At 64.1% G+C, this 14,853-nt stretch overlaps 1 protein-coding gene across 1 annotated transcript; it reads right to left on the reverse strand.

The window, feature by feature from the left end:
- Window positions 1-4,358, reverse strand: LOC309578588 (START domain-containing protein 10-like; the record flags this gene model as incomplete). The annotated part of the gene is made up of 6 exons (XM_082291331.1): window positions 1-213; window positions 745-797; window positions 975-1,092; window positions 1,173-1,276; window positions 1,372-1,519; window positions 4,194-4,358. 6 exons carry the CDS (start codon window positions 4,356-4,358, stop codon window positions 1-3), a joined length of 801 nt encoding a protein of 266 aa, XP_082147457.1.
- Between the last annotated feature and the right edge of the window lie 10,495 nt (window positions 4,359-14,853).

Here is a 14,853-nt window from a genome sequence, read left to right on the forward strand (position 1 = left end):
TCAGGCCTCGTGGTCACTGGCACTCAGGTGGTCCTCGGACAGCCCGGTCTCGTCGATGTTCTCCAGGGAATCCGCGTGCTGCACGGAGAGCTCGGCCAGGCTCACGCTGGGCAGCGTGTTCTGCTCGGGGTACACCCAGGGCTTGTACTCGGGGTCGTGCCGGCGCTTCCACTCTGGGTACTTCAGCCCAGCCTTGTAGATCTTCTTCATCGCCTGTGGGCACAGCGGGGCTGGGGCCACCCCAGGCTGTGGGGACAGCTCCCAGCTCCCCCCCACTGCGGGTTTTGGGGCGTTGGGAGGGGATGGGGGCCTGGCTGCCCCAGCAAGGTGCCCAGTGTATGCCCTGTGTCACTGAGGATCTGTCCTGGGAGCCCTGGGCAACCCGGGACCTGTCCCATGAGTCCTGAGTCACCCAGCACCCATTCTGCAAGCCCTGGGTCCTGCAGAACCCATCCTGGGAACCCTGGGCCACCCAGAACCTGTCCTGTAGGCCCTGGGTCACCCAGAACCTGTTTTGTGAGCTCTGGGTCTCCCAGGACCTGTCCCATGAGTTCTGGATCTTCCAGCATCCATCCTCAGAGCCCTGAGCCATCCAACAGCCATCCTGTGGGTCCGGGGCCACCCAGCACCCACCCTGTGGGTCCTGGCTCCCCAGTCCTTCTCCCACCCAGTACCAGGGGTACTTTGGGGCAGCTCATCCCTGCTGCCCGTGACTCCCAGCACCAGCCACGCACCCCCACTTACCTTCGGTGCCACAAACTGGGACACGCGGTTCACCACCCACTTCGGCAGCGAGCCTGCAAGAGCCCAAAGCCCCATCACTCAGACAAAGCAGGGCCAGCCCCGGGGGAGGCACCACGAGTCTGCAGCACCCCCAGGGCTGGGGTGGGTACCCCTTCTTCCTTGGGCCTGGGTGATGGAGAGCCACGGGGGTGAGCTCCGGGTGAGCCCCAGCCCCTCCTGCGGGCACTCACCGCGAGGGTCCACCTGGGTGAGGTAATAGAGGGTGCAGGCTCCGTCCCCGTTCGCCTTGATCAGGTACCCGGTCTGCAGGGACACGGCCCGCACGAAATCCTTGCGGGGCGGGTATTTCTGCGGGGAGATTGCGGGATTCAGAGCCCGCCCGTGCCCGCGGGCAGCCCTGCCCAGGCCTGCGGGCAGCCGGGGCTCACCGGGTGCTTGACGCTGTAGTTGATGATCATGTAGTCATTGCCCAGGGGCAGCCAGGAGCGCAGCGTGACGAAATCCCGGTTCTTCAGGGGGCTCGGGCATTTCCCTGCGGACAGATCCTGTTTCACCCCAGCCCCCACGGCCCCACACACTCACAGGGGCGTGGGGAGGGGGGCGCTGGGGGTCCCAGGGGCTGCTCACAGGAGTAGTATCCGACATCGGCGTTGACGGTGAGGCGCCCGATGTCGTAGGTCTCGATCATGTTGGAGTCCCATTTCTTGCGGTAGCTGGTGTCGTGCAGCACGTCATAGAGGGTCTCGGCCGGAACGTCCTTGCAGGAGATGCGGGTCTGTGGGGAGACGGCCGGGGGGCAGCACCCAGCCCCGGAGCTGTGCCCACCTGGGGGCTTTGGGCTGCCCCGTGTCCCTGTGCCCTGGAGATGCTCTGCACTGGTGATGCGGGACAGCCCCAGAGCCACCGCTCCTGCAGCCAGAGCGGGGCTGGAAAGACCCGCAGCCCTCAAATGCCTGGTGGACCTGCCCTGTCCCCATGTCGGGCAAGCAAAGGGGTGCCCGTGCCTCTTCACGATGGTGTCGGGTGGGGGGTCCGGTCCCGGGGGGCTGTCGGGTCCGGTCCCGGCTGTAACCGGAGCCGCGGAGCTGCCCGGCCGCGCCGGCCGTGCATTATTGATGAAGGCGGCCGCCCTGCTCCTCGCAGCGCCGGGAGGAGGGAGATGTCATCTGCTCCTCGTTAGAGCCCTTGCATCTTTGATGAGGTGCCGTGTAACCGGAGATGGCCCTCCGAGCGTGGCAGGTCCCATCAATCTCGGGCAAAGCTTTCCCCGGTGGCCCGGGTGATGGTTGGTGCCCGGAGTGCTGGACTCGTGCCCAGGCCGGGCTCGGAGATGTGCTGCAGTCCCCAGGGCACCGGGGGAAGGGTGGGAGCACCCAGTCCCCCTCCTGCTGCTCTCCTTCCCTGGCTGCACCCAGAGGTGCTGCTGCTGCAGGGTGAGGGATTTTTCCAGCTGGAGGTGGAGCTCATGGGACTCGCGGCTGTCACAGAGGGACCGTGGCAGTCTTGCACCCCCCAAATTCTCCACTAAATCCTCGGATGAACAGCAGCCCTGCCAGGCACAGCAATTGATCAGCTGGCATGGGGAAAGCACAGAGCCCAGACCCATCCACAGGGAATCCAGGTGGAACAAATCCAGAGCTCCAGCTACTCAGGGAATCTTTGGGTTAATTAACTCCCTCAGTTAATGGAAAGACTGAGGCTCTTCTGACCCCGAGAGAGTTGTGCAGCTCGGACTGGGTGGCATCCTCCATCCCACGTTTTGGGAAGGGGCTCTGGGCTGTGACAACCCCTGAACCATGCCCAGGCCATCTCCAGGGCAGGGGAAAACCCCGTTATTGCACTGAACCCGCCTGGGTGATAGTCCCTGACTCCCCTGGACCTGCCTGGGGTCCCCTCCCTGTGGGGCTCAGTGGTGGCAGGGGGGACATAGCTGCACCCCCTCTGCCAGGCTGAGAGTTGGACCTTGGCTGGACTCCAGGGGTTCCTGCCAGCCTGTCCTGGTCACTCCAAGCAACATCCACTTCTCCAGTCTGGATCTCACCGATGTGGCGACACAGAGACTACGGGGAACCCTGTCAAAGGCTGGCACTGCCCGTGCCCACAGAGCCAGACCTCTCCCTGCAGGAGGCAATCAGGCTGCTCAGGCGTGCTTTACCCTTGGCAGGTCCTTGCTGCTGTCACCACTGCCCTTCTCTTTCAGAACACGGCTTCCAGGAGCACATTCTCCGTGTCCTTCCCAGGGATGGAGGTGACAGAGCAGCCCACGGTGCCCCAGAGCTTCCTTTTGGGAGAGGGATGTGGCATTTGCCACTTGCCAGGTTTCAGGGACCTGCTGCAGTCACCAGGACTTTTCAAAGAGGCATTGGCCTGGCCCCTCAGCACCCCCTGGTCCTGTATATGCCCAGCTGCCTTAAATGCTCCCTGATCCAGGTGCAGAAGCTCTTCCCTGGCTCATGGCAACAGGGAAATGTGGATTGCAGCTGCACCTGTGTGAGAGGGCTGCTCCAGCTCCTCCCCCTGGCCCTGAAGGGTCTCTGTCCACAGCAGTGTGTGCCCAGCTCCTCCTCGTGCCCCCCGGCTGCAGGAGAGGTGCTGCTGCATGTTCTGTGGTCAGGACAGCGCTGGGAGAGCCTCTTCCAGAGCGTTGTTCCCTCCTCAGCACCTCCCCGTGCCTTCCCTGCTCTCCAGACCACGGCAACCCTTCCCTAACACCCCTGGTTGAACACTCTCCACAGGCCTGTCCTGGAGGTCGGATGTTCTGCCTCTCCTTGCTTTGCTGGATCCCGTCTCTGCCCAGGAGTCGGGATTCTTGGTGGCCAGAAAAGCCAAAGCCTGTGATGCCCACCATGGGCTCACGCTCTGCCCCCAGCACCCTGCAGCCACTCCTGAAGTGCCCACGGTCACCTGGCAGTGTCACTGGGGCCGTGTAGATGAGCAGCAAGGTACCTGAGGGATGGTTGACCCTCCTTGCCCCTCTGCAGCACCCGGATCCAGCCCCTGGCAAGCGACAACCCCCCCCCGAGACAGCCCCTGGAGCTCTTACGGGATCTCCTCCCACGAGGATGTGAGGGGCTGTGCCCCGGGGAAAGGACACCAGGGAGGCGTCCCACGAGCCCGTCTCGCGTCCGGGGGCTCCCGGCAAGGCCATCTCCATAACGTAACTGATCCCAGGGCCTTCCCGCCCGTGTCGGGATCGGGGCAGCCGCCACGTGAGCCCACGCAGCAGGAGGCTGCAGGGATCCCGGCAGGAAAAGCCCCGGGGCCGGCAGCAGGAGCCGGCGGAGCAGCTGGGAAGCACCTTTGGGGGTCTAAACCTGCCAGAGGGGCCTGGAACTGGGGGCAAAACCACCCCCAGGCAGGCTGGACCGTGCACCTGCAGCACGGGCCGGTCCCCAGGGACCCTCGGTAGCCGCCGGGCACACGGCTGGGGCGGGGAAGCGTCTGCTTACCTTGATTTTCTGCACGGTGCAGCTTTCCTCTTGGCCCTGACTCCACACGGTCACGCCAGCCTTGTTGTACCGGCAGTGCCAGCCCTCCAGGCTCTCGCACTGATCCCTGAAGGAGCTGAAGTCGGAGTCATCCGGGATGTAAACCATCTCCCCTGCTCTGGACATGGGGCTGAGCTGCTGCCCCCCGGGCGCGGGCCCCGGCTGCTGGCCGGCTCTGCCTCACCTCCCGGGAAACCCAGCTCTGCCCTTGAGCTCTGCCTCGCTGGGTGCCCGCTGCGGCTCACATCATCCCGCCAGCCCCGAGCCCGCGCCCCTGGAGCGGGCCCCGGGCACCCCGGGATGGGCAGAGACCTGCAGGCAGCCCGGGCACGGCGCGCAGGGCTGGAAGGCTCCTTGGCTGCAGTTGCTATCGCAGCTGCCGGCAGCTCAGATGTCTCCCTGGGCTGGCTCAGCAGCATCACATTTCTCTCCGCTGGCTGTCTGCTCCTCTATTATTCAGCAGGTAGCAGCGCGCAGGTGGCTCGGCTTTCAGGGCACAGCTGCCCCCCGGCTCCCCGAGCCCCCCGTGCTGCCACCCCTGCTGTCCCCTCGCTGGCGCCCTGGCAATCTCTGTGCCTGACTTTGCAGCAGCGGCTCGCTGGAGGGATCAGCTGATGCCGGGAGAAGCGGCCGGGCCTCCCGGCACCTGCGATGTGGGCTAGAGCGGGCCCTGGCGTGGGGGCACGGTCCAGCGCACAGGGCCTCGGCTCTCAGCGTGGCCTGGGGCTGTGGAGTGGGCTCTGGAGTGGGGAGGGAAAGAATTTATGGGGGGGGGGGGGTTTGCCCCTCGCTGGGCTCAGAGGATGAAGCACCCCTGGGGGTGTCTGGCCACCCCCACCTTGAGCAGGACACGCCCAGCACAGGAAAGGTCACCCGTGGCTTGACCCAGCCTGGAAGGATGGACTTGCTCAGCTCAGCCCCACAGCTGTGCCACCTCACCAGGAAAAAATATCAGTTCTGCTGCCCAGCCTGAAGCTGCAGCGAATGTCCCTCGTCCTTTGGTACCAATTGTGCCCTACCGAGAGGGCCTGGCTCTGTCCCCAGTGCACCTGCAGGATGCTGGTAGATCCCAACCCACCTCTCTCACAGCCCCAGGCTCCAGCCCTGCCAGCAGCATCTGCTGCTCCCTCTCCAGCCCCTCCATCTCCCCCTGGACTGGGAAGCACTCTGAGCGCAGAGCTTGGGGCTCCCTGGTGCTGCACAGAGGACACAGACTAGGGCTCACATCCTCCTCCTGCTGCCCAGGGTGCAGCTTGTCCCATTTGTCCATCCTCCTGTCCAGAACCTCATCGGGGACCTTGTCCCAGTTCCTTTCACTGGGATCCTGCTCAGCCCCTCAGTCCCCAGCCGGGGTGAAACCTGGGCTTATCTTGCCCATCTTGTTGATGCCCACAAGTCTTGGCCCGAATTTTGGGGTTCTTGAAGTCCACCTGGAATGAAGCTCTGCCACTCTCACTCCTTTTCCCCCTGGATTAGCCTCACCTGCAAGGCAAGGGTACAATTCCCTCTTCATCCAACCCTGTGATGAGGTTTGGGAGCAGCCCCGGTGCTGACCCTGGCACCAGCATCACCTGGGCACCAGGGAATGGGGAAAAACTCATGGAAGGGACAGCAGGGAAAAAGCTGGAGAGCTGCTGCTGCTCCCAGAGCCTTGTTGAGGCACAGGGCTGCCCGTGGCTGCCCCTGCTGCTCCTCCAGGCACGCAGGCTCTCCGTGGGGCCGTGATTCCCACCTTGGGATGCTCCAGGGGCAGAGTGCTGAGCGCCACGCTTGGTTAAAGAGCTGCCGCAGTGGGAAGGGAGGGGCAGATGCAGGGCTGGAAAGACCTTGGGGCGGCCTTGGGGCTGCGGAGCAGGGAACGGGTCTGGCCAGGCAGATTTACGGCCCAGAGCCGTCTGACCCTGTTGCTGCAGTGTGCCATGGGGTGTGTGAGCGTGTCCCTGTGCGTGGGGGGACTGTCACCCCGACACAGCCTGGAGAGGTCTCGTGTGGACGTGTGGGGTGGGTAGGACCCGCGGCTGAGGGCTCTGGAGCTCCAAAGCGGGTCCATGGGGTGGAAGAAGGGAGGGCACTGCAGTCCCGGGATGGAGGAGCCCCCCCCGGGCTCCGTGGGAAGGAGCAGCTGCTTGCTCAGCGCCGCTGAGGTGGAGCCGGCCCTGCTCTGCACCTGAGACACGGCAGCGCTTCTCTCCCTGGCTGTTCCAGCTGGAAACTCGAGTGGAAAGTTCTTTCTTCCCTTCTGCAACAGCCCCTGGGGTCAGTGTTCAAGCTGGAAAACAGCGCAGCCACCCAGGAGCTGGCTGGTTGCCACCATGTCCCCCTGCAAGCCACCAGCTGGGCTGAGCTGGGCTCCCGTGTCCCACTTGGAAGCGCTCAGGGCTCCAACCAACCCCTTTATCACCGCCTTCGGCTCTTTCGGAGCCCAGGTGTGGATCTGGGTGCTGCCGGGAGCTGTCTGAGGGAGGGGGAAGCCACACGTTAATGCTGCCTCTGGCACATCTCGTTGAACTTCTCTTCCATGACCATGGAGCTGCTGGATGAGTCCAGAGGAGGCCATGGGGCTGCTCAAGGGATGGAGCCCCTCTGCTCTGGAGCCAGGCTGGGAGAGCTGGGGGTGCTCACCTGGAGAGGAGAAGGATCCAGGGAGAGCTCAGAGCCCCTTGCAGGGCCTGAAGGGGCTCCAGGAGAGCTGGAGAGGGACTGGGGACAAGGCATGGAGGGACAGGACACAGGGAATGGCTTCCCAGTGCCAGAGGGCAGGGCTGGATGGGAGATTGGGAAGGAATTGTTCCCTGGGAGGGTGGGCAGGCCCTGGCACAGGGTGCCCAGAGCAGCTGGGGCTGCCCCTGGATCCCTGGCAGTGCCCAAGGCCAGGCTGGACATTGGGGCTTGGAGCAGCCTGGGACAGTGGGAGGTGTCCCTGCCCGTGGTAACGAGTTGGAACTGGATGAGCTTTAAGATCCTTTCCAGCCCAAACTGTGCTGGGATTACGATGATTCTTGGATCTCAGAGGCGATTTGGTGATGTGCCCTCGAGGTGTGACAGTCCCGTCCTTCCCATCCTCTGTGGCTGGAGCTCCATTCCCTGAGCTGACTGGGGCTGCTGTGAGCAGCAGGGTCCTGCTCTTGGCCACGCTGTCCCTGTGTGGGGATGACACAGGGGACTGTCACAGCATCCCTCCATGCCCTGCGTGGAGCCTCTCCGGAGCCTGGTGGGGTCGGGACATGCAGAGCCCTGCTTAGGGCACAGTGAGGAGCACCCAGCTCTGTCCTGTCTGTGTCCTACTGGTCCTTTCCTCCTCCTGCTCCTCTTCTCCTCCAGGTCATGTTCTAAACCCTCCAAGTGTCTTTACAGACTCCAGAGCTGGGATGTGGGATTTTCATGCCGGGAGTGGGGTTGCAGGGCAACCTGGGTGTTCCCAGCTCCGTTAATGAGCTTGGATGCCTCAGCAGGGTGAGCTCCCAGCCTCTCCTGAGCTGGAGAAGAACATCTGATCCCCTCCACAGCCACCGCTCCTGCTCCTCCAAGAATCGCCTCTGAAAGCCTTCGCAAACTGGAACGAAAATGTTCTTCCTCCAGAAAACGGTTCTGTTTCGGCTTGATGTGAACCACCCTCAGATCCCTGTTCCATCAGGGGTTATCCCCTGGGAAATGAGCAAGAGAGTCAGGAGGGAAAGCAAAAGATGGGTTGAGAGTTTCTTGTCCCAGAGAAACCCAGCTGGAGCAGCTGGGAAGGGTTAGAGCTGCATCAGGAGCTGGGGGCTGGGAGGGGAGGATGGTCCCAGGGTGGGAGCAGGAAGGTGGTAAATACCTGAGAGACATCAGGGTCTTTGAGGGACACAGAGAGAGGCAGGAATTCCAGGGAAAAGCAAGATCCTGACCCAGGAGTGGTGCAAGGCATCAAACACCCTGGGGCTCCCACCTTATAAATTTGAGAGATCCCAAAGCCCCAGGTCTGCAGGTAGCCCCGGTGCTGAGTGTGGTGCCAGAACTTCAGGAACTGCCCTGGAATCCCAGGGCTGCAGGAACCCACAGGGGCTCTGGTGAGATCCCAAAGCCTTGGGGCTGCAGAGGCCCCTGGGGTCCTGGGGAGACTCCAGAGCCCCAGTGCCACCAGAGCCAAGGGGCTGCAGTGAGCCTGGGGACCCAAATGGGACCCCAAAGCCCCAAAGTTATGAGGACAAGATCCTAGAGAGATTCCAGAGCCCTGGTGAGCCCCAAATCTGCAGGGACCCCTGAGTGCCTTGGAGACACTCCAGGGCCCCACGGCACCAGGGACCCCCAGATGTCTGGGGACACCCCAGAGCTCCGGGGCTGCAGGGACCCCTGAGTGCCTGGAGAGACCCCAGAGCCCCAGTGAGACCCCAAACCCCCAAAGTTCCAGCACCCACAAGTCCTGGGGAGACCCCAGAGAGACCCCACAGATTTGGGGGCTGCAGGGACCCCCCAGCTGTGCCCCCACCCAACCCAAGAAGTTCAACCCCCCCTACAAACCCGTCGGGCGGTGCCAGCCCATTCCCTATTCCACACGGGTGACACTCCCAGGCCGGTGCCACCCTGGGACCCGCGCGTGCAGTCTGGTGCTCGCCCACTGGGTGTCACGCGTGCTCCACGCACGACAGCGACATGGCCAGCCCCGGGGAGCGGCCGGGAAAAGGGACGAGCCGAGGGACAGAGAGGAGCGGGGCTGCCCTGCGGCCACCAGCCGTGTCCCCCTGCTCCACGCTGATGCCACCAGCTCGGCTGGGGGGGGGACCCTCTCCGTGAATTTTACCCCTAAGCGGAGGACGGGATGAAAATTTCCCCGGAAATTTCCTCATCCTCCTTGCTCGCTGCAAGCATCCCTGCTGCTCCTGGCAGGTCCTGGCAGGTCCGGACAGCCCAGCCCGTGAGCATCAGGCACCCCGAGCCCTCCCAGTGAGAGGACAGAGCGGGGACAGCTCGGACATCCTGCACCTGGGACCTCCAGCTTTAACACGGCGTTTTGTTGCCACTCTGGGAGTTTCTGGTGTCAGGGAAAAGTGTCTCCGTGCGTGGGATTGCTCCACGCAGCCCCTGCAGCTGGGACCCTGCACAGCCGGCGTGTCCAGCCCTTCTGGGCCCCTGCCCTGTCCCCCGGGGTCATCTCTGGCACCACGAGGGGCTGGGCAGGGGCAGCATCAGCTCCCCAGGCAAAGGCCAGGAGGGGGCTCAGGGCATCCAGCTGGCAAAGCCAGGTGGCAAAGCACGGAGGGGCGTGGGGGGAGGCTGCCAGGCACGGTCCCAGGAGCATGGAAGGGTGGGGTGGGGTTCTCCTGCTCATCCATGCAATGAGGTTTGGCCTCAGCTCTGCCCCGGCTGCTGGGGGTCCCACTGTAGGTGGCTCAGAAGGTCCCGGGGGGATGTGACTCCATCCATGGGAGGGCTGGGATGAGATGGGCTTTAAGGTCCCCTCCAACCCAAGCCATGCTGTGACTCACCCTCTGAGTCCCCATGTACCCTCTGCTGCTCCTTCCTGTCCTCCTCCAGCTGCCACCTCCCTGCTGTCCCTGTACTGGGACCCTGTGCCCCCCCTTTCCTCTCTCTCCCACCCCCCTGCTCCTTGTTTTAGCCGAATCCTCCTCCTCAGGGCTGCTCAGGGGACAGTCAGGCTCACGTCCCCCCCTTTTTTGCCCTGCCCATCCTGGGCTCCTGCACCACCCCAGGCTCTCCAGATTCCCTGCCTGCTCCCCCACGTTATTCCTGTGCTGGCAGGCAGGGATTTGGCACCCCCAGCCCCAGGGCTGCCAGGCCAAGGCTTATTTGCACAGAGCCCCAGCCGGGCATCAAGATGATTTAAAAGGACTGTGAAAAATGTAGTTATTTTTTCCCCTTTCAGCTGCAAGTCAATACTGGGGGAAGGATGTTTAATTATCTTTGTCACCCTCCTAAATCTCTTTATGAGAAGGTTTGGCTGCAAATCTCCACATCATTTCAAAGTTATTGGCTGGCGTGGCGCACAGCGATGCAGTAAATTAGCCGCGCGCAGCGGGCGTGGGTGCTCCCGCCACTGCCAGGCCTGCACGTGCCTGGTCCCCTCCTCCCGGGGCTGTGACGGGGTGGGTGGCAGCGGGGAAGCCCCTGCTAGCTCAGGAGTTAGGGCTGGTGCCTCCTCCGGGTGTGGGCACCAGCTGGTTGTGGTGCCCTGGTACACGCCCCTATCCCTGGGGATGTGGCATCTGCTGTGGGGTGCAGGATCCAGGGCACATGGGACAGCCAGGACCACCCCGAGGTGGCATCCTGCACCCTGAGCTCTGCTCCCTTCCAGACGCTCTTCCCAGCCCTGGGGAGTGCTCTCCACTGGTAGCCGGTGCAGGATCCCCCTGGGCTGAGGGATGGCACAGGATGAGGCTGAGGCATTAAAGGTGCCGGGTCCACCCGGCTGCTCTGAGCCCCCCGAACTCCCCATCCCTCCACCTCCCACCCCCGTGAAGGCAGATGGGAGCGTGGCGGGGCTGAGACCCAGCGCTGGGCCCTGCTGCCGTTCCCAGGGTGACGAGCAGGCACGGAAAATGGGTTGGAGCTCCTCACCCACCAGCATCCCTGGAGGCAGCACCCAGCACCCGCCGTGCTCTCACCCCCCTGTTCTCATGCAAAACCAGCCGAGCCGGGGCTGGGCTGGAGGCCCGAGATACGCCAGAACAAAATCCCACCTTCCCGATAATGCCTTTTATTGGACTAGGTGACACGCAGGCTTTAGGGGGATAGCGGGAGAATCCTCTCGGCTCATCCGCAGAAAGGATTTCCGCAGCCCTCCCGGCGGCTTGTCAGTCCCTGAAGAGTTATTACCTCCCGACGCAGGGCTGTGGCTGCCGGAGCTCAGCGCCGGCCCTGCCCCTCTCTGCTGCTTACAAAGATTACGCCGCCTCGGAATAAGCTCCGTGGAGCGCGGCTGCCGTCGCATCAGACAGGAGCTAATCAGAAAATTAGCAGGAAAAGAAACTTTGTGGCAGGAACTTATCCCCGGCGCGGGCGCGCTGTCGCTCCGGCTGCGGCTGCTCCCGCTGCTCCCACACCCGGCCCTCAGGGCAAAACTTCCTTGGATTGCCGAGCTGAAAGCTGGGACAACCTCATCCCATCCCACCCCGGCCATGGGCTCCATGTCCCAGGCTGCTCCAAGCCCCAATGTCCAGCCTGGCCTTGGGCACTGCCAGGGATCCAGGGGCAGCCCCAGCTGCTCTGGGCACCCTGTGCCAGGGCCTGCCCACCCTCCCAGGGAACAATTCCTTCCCAAGATCCCATCCAGCCTTGCCCTCTGGCACTGGGAAGCCATTCCCTGTGTCCTGGCACTCCAGTCCCTTTTCCACAGTCTCTCTCCATCTTTCCTGCAGCTCCTTCAGGCCCTGCAAGGCCCCAGTGAGGTCACCCCAAAGCTTCTCCTCTCCAGGCTGGACAATGCCAGCTCTGGCAGCCTTTCCTCCCAGCAGAGCTGCTCCATCCCTCGGATCATCCTGGAGCCTCCTCTGGCCTGGCTGCAGCAGCTCCAGGCCCTTCCTGGGCTGGGCCCCAGGGCTGGGGCAGCTCTGCAGGTGGGCTCTCACCTGAGGGGGCACAGGGGCAGAATCCCCCCTCCCCTGCTGCCCACGCTGGGGCTCAGCCCAGGGCAGGGAGGTTCTGGGCTGGGGCAAGTCCAGCTCTCACCCCCAGCACCCCCAGATCCTTCCCCCAGGGCTGCTCCAGCTGCTCATCCCCAGCCTGGACCGACCCCGGCGTTGCTCCAGCCCAGGGGCAGCACCAGCACTTGGTGGTGTTGAACCTCCTGGGCCACTCCTCGGGCTTGGCCAGGTCGCCGTGGCCACTTAAGGGCACCTCAGAACCCCTCCCACCCCCGGCCGAGTGATGGGTCCCGTGCGATGCCACCGATGCCGCGCCCACTCAGGACAGAGGTGGTGTCACTCCCGCGCTGGTGTCACATCGGTCCCCACGCCGCGGTGGCACCCCGGGGAGCAGTCCCGGACACTCAGTGCCACCCCGTCCTGTGCCAGGGGGCAGTGCCAGGAGCCGTGATGGGGGCAGGGATCCCTCAGGGTGATTAAAATGCGCTGTTCGTGGTGCTCAAGCCCCGGCGTCAGGGAGAGTTTCAGGGCACTGAGCTAGAAAATGGCATTTACAGCCCCCTCCTCCTGCCACCGCCAGCCCCGAGCTTTGCAGACTCCATCGGTGCCACGTGCGTGTCCAGCGAGGGGACACGCAGAGGGGGGAGGGACCCCTCCCCACTGCCTCCAACCCTACAGACCCTCCGTGGGGTCTGCCCCACAGCCAGAGGGTGAGGGCAGGGACCATTCCCACCACCCCCAGCCCCACAGCCCCTCCCTGGCACCCCAAACACAGCAAAAAGGGGAGGGCAGGGACCCCTCCCCACTGCCCCCAGCCCCTCTGCGGGACCCCAAATGTACTCACACCCCAGCTCGGGGGCTCTTGGTGCGGTGCCTGAGCCCCGCGTGGCTCAGCGCTGTGGCACAGAGGTGTTGGTGGCACCGAGGGCAGGGGCGCCGGGACTGCGCTGACACCCCCGTGTCCCCTGCCCGGTGCTGGGCAATGCCAGCGGCCCCAGTTTGGGAATGGTGGGTCCAGCCGTAGCAACAGTTACTACGATTTCCTTTTCCCATTCCCTTTTCCCTACTCCATCGTCTTCCCATGGCGGCTCTGGCGCTGCCGGGGATGTGTTTACAGGCAATTAAAGCTCATTAATTGCACGCAGAAGCAACAGAAGCCCCGCGGCAATGTGGGAGGGGTGAGTCCCGCAGGGGACAGAGCCAGCCCCGGCCATCCCTGGCAAATCCAGGGAAGGGAAGGGAAGGGAAGGGAAGGGAAGGGAAGGGAAGGGAAGGGAAGGGAAGGGAAGGGAAGGGAAGGGAAGGGAAGGGAAGGGAAGGGAAGGGAAGGGAAGGGAAGGGAAGGGAAGGGAAGGGAAGGGAAGGGAAGGGAAGGGAAGGGAAGGGAAGGGAAGGGAAGGGAAGGGAAGGGAAGGGAAGGGAAGGGAAGGGAAGGGAAGGGAAGGGAAGGGAAGGGAAGGGAAGGGAAGGGAAGGGAAGGGAAGGGAAGGGAAGGGAAGGGAAGGGAAGGTTCCTTCCCGCTGTCCCGCCTGCTCCAGAGCTGAGGGATGCCCATGGGATGCCCTGGCAGGGAACAGGAGCAGGTGAGGGATGGAACAGCGCCTGGGATACACGTGGCTGCTGGGCACAGGCTATTGCATCCAGTCCTGGGTGCCAGGGTGTGGGCAGGGATCCCACAGCATTCCCGAAGGGATGAGCTGTCCCCTGGCTGGGTGGGGTCGCTGCCAGGGGAGATTCATGCCAAGGGTGGAGGAGCTGCAAGCCCAGGATTTATCCTGCCGGGAGGGACGTGGGACTGCGCGTGAGGCCCAACCCTGTGCCCCACGCGCTGCCGCAGGACCAGCGCGAGAAATGCAGGGAAAATCCTGATGTAGCTTCCACCTCCTCTCCCTCATCTTCCTCCTCCTCCAGCGCTGGGCCGGGCAGGACAAGCCACAGCTCTGCCAGGCTGAGGCCAAGGGCACGGCTCAAAATAAAGACTAATCGCACTGCTGCTGAAATCCCGCGCCCCGCTGCCCACAGAGAGCCTGGCGTGCGTGGGGCTGGGCCCCGGGGTGCCGGCAGAGGTGCTCGGGGGCACGGTGCTGTCAGCAGGAGATGGAGAGTGGCTCGGCAGGGCCTGACCCTGCACCAGATCTCCCTCCCTCCCTCTTTCCTGCAGGGCCCTGACGGAGGCTTGTGGGGGGAGCAGGAGGTGCGGGAGGGGCGTGGAGTTGCCCACTGCTGGATCTGGGGTCAGGAATGTCCTGCCAGCCACGTGAGGGAGCAGAGAGCACCACGCTGCCCTTTGGACGCCCCCAGATTCCCCCCAAAAGACCCGCAGAGGGTCCTCACCCCTCTCTGAGGCAGCACAAGCCTTTCCCCCTCCAAACACCCGCTCCCAAGGCTGGGAGGCGGCCGTGCCCTCATTCCCGGGAAGGGCTGCAGCAGGGTGGGAAGGGATGCAGAGCTCCCCCAGCGAGGCTGCGGGCACCCACCCAACCCCAGGCCACCCCGCCACGCTGTGCCCCAGCACTGGGGGGCACAGGGCTGGGGAGGGGGGGCTGCCAGGACCCAGCTGGAGGGGTGACAGCATCAATACTCACGTGAGCCAGAGAATCCCAGCACCCCGGGGAGCGGGAAGGGCTCCGTCCACCTCTCCCCCTGGCTCGGTGGCGGCAGCACCAGCGCCTCTGGAAGCTGCTTGGGCCCCTTTAACCCTTTCCCCGGCAGGGCTGGTTGCCAGCGGGCCGGGTCCCCCGCGCCCCCCGCCCTCGGCGGCGGCTCCGGCGGGAGGCAATCGGCAGGCGCGCGCTGCGGAGCGGCGCTTTTCTTCTCTAATCTTCTTATTTCATTTTAGCATTTACAATACAGCCAGCCGGTAATCCTGACATCAAACACGCCACGCGCACTTCCAAGCCGCGCCGACGTCAGGCTGCGCGAGCGCTGGCAGGAGCTGCCAGCTCCGACGGCTCCAGATAACGCGCGCGAGAAAGACAAGGAAAGCAGCTCTGCCAAGCGGGATGAGCAGGCAGCTCGTCCCCCTGAGCCCTTGGGCCACCCACAGG

This window comes from Coloeus monedula, assembly GCF_965178545.1.
Source record: "Coloeus monedula genome assembly, chromosome: 15".
Lineage (NCBI taxonomy): Eukaryota > Metazoa > Chordata > Aves > Passeriformes > Corvidae > Coloeus > Coloeus monedula.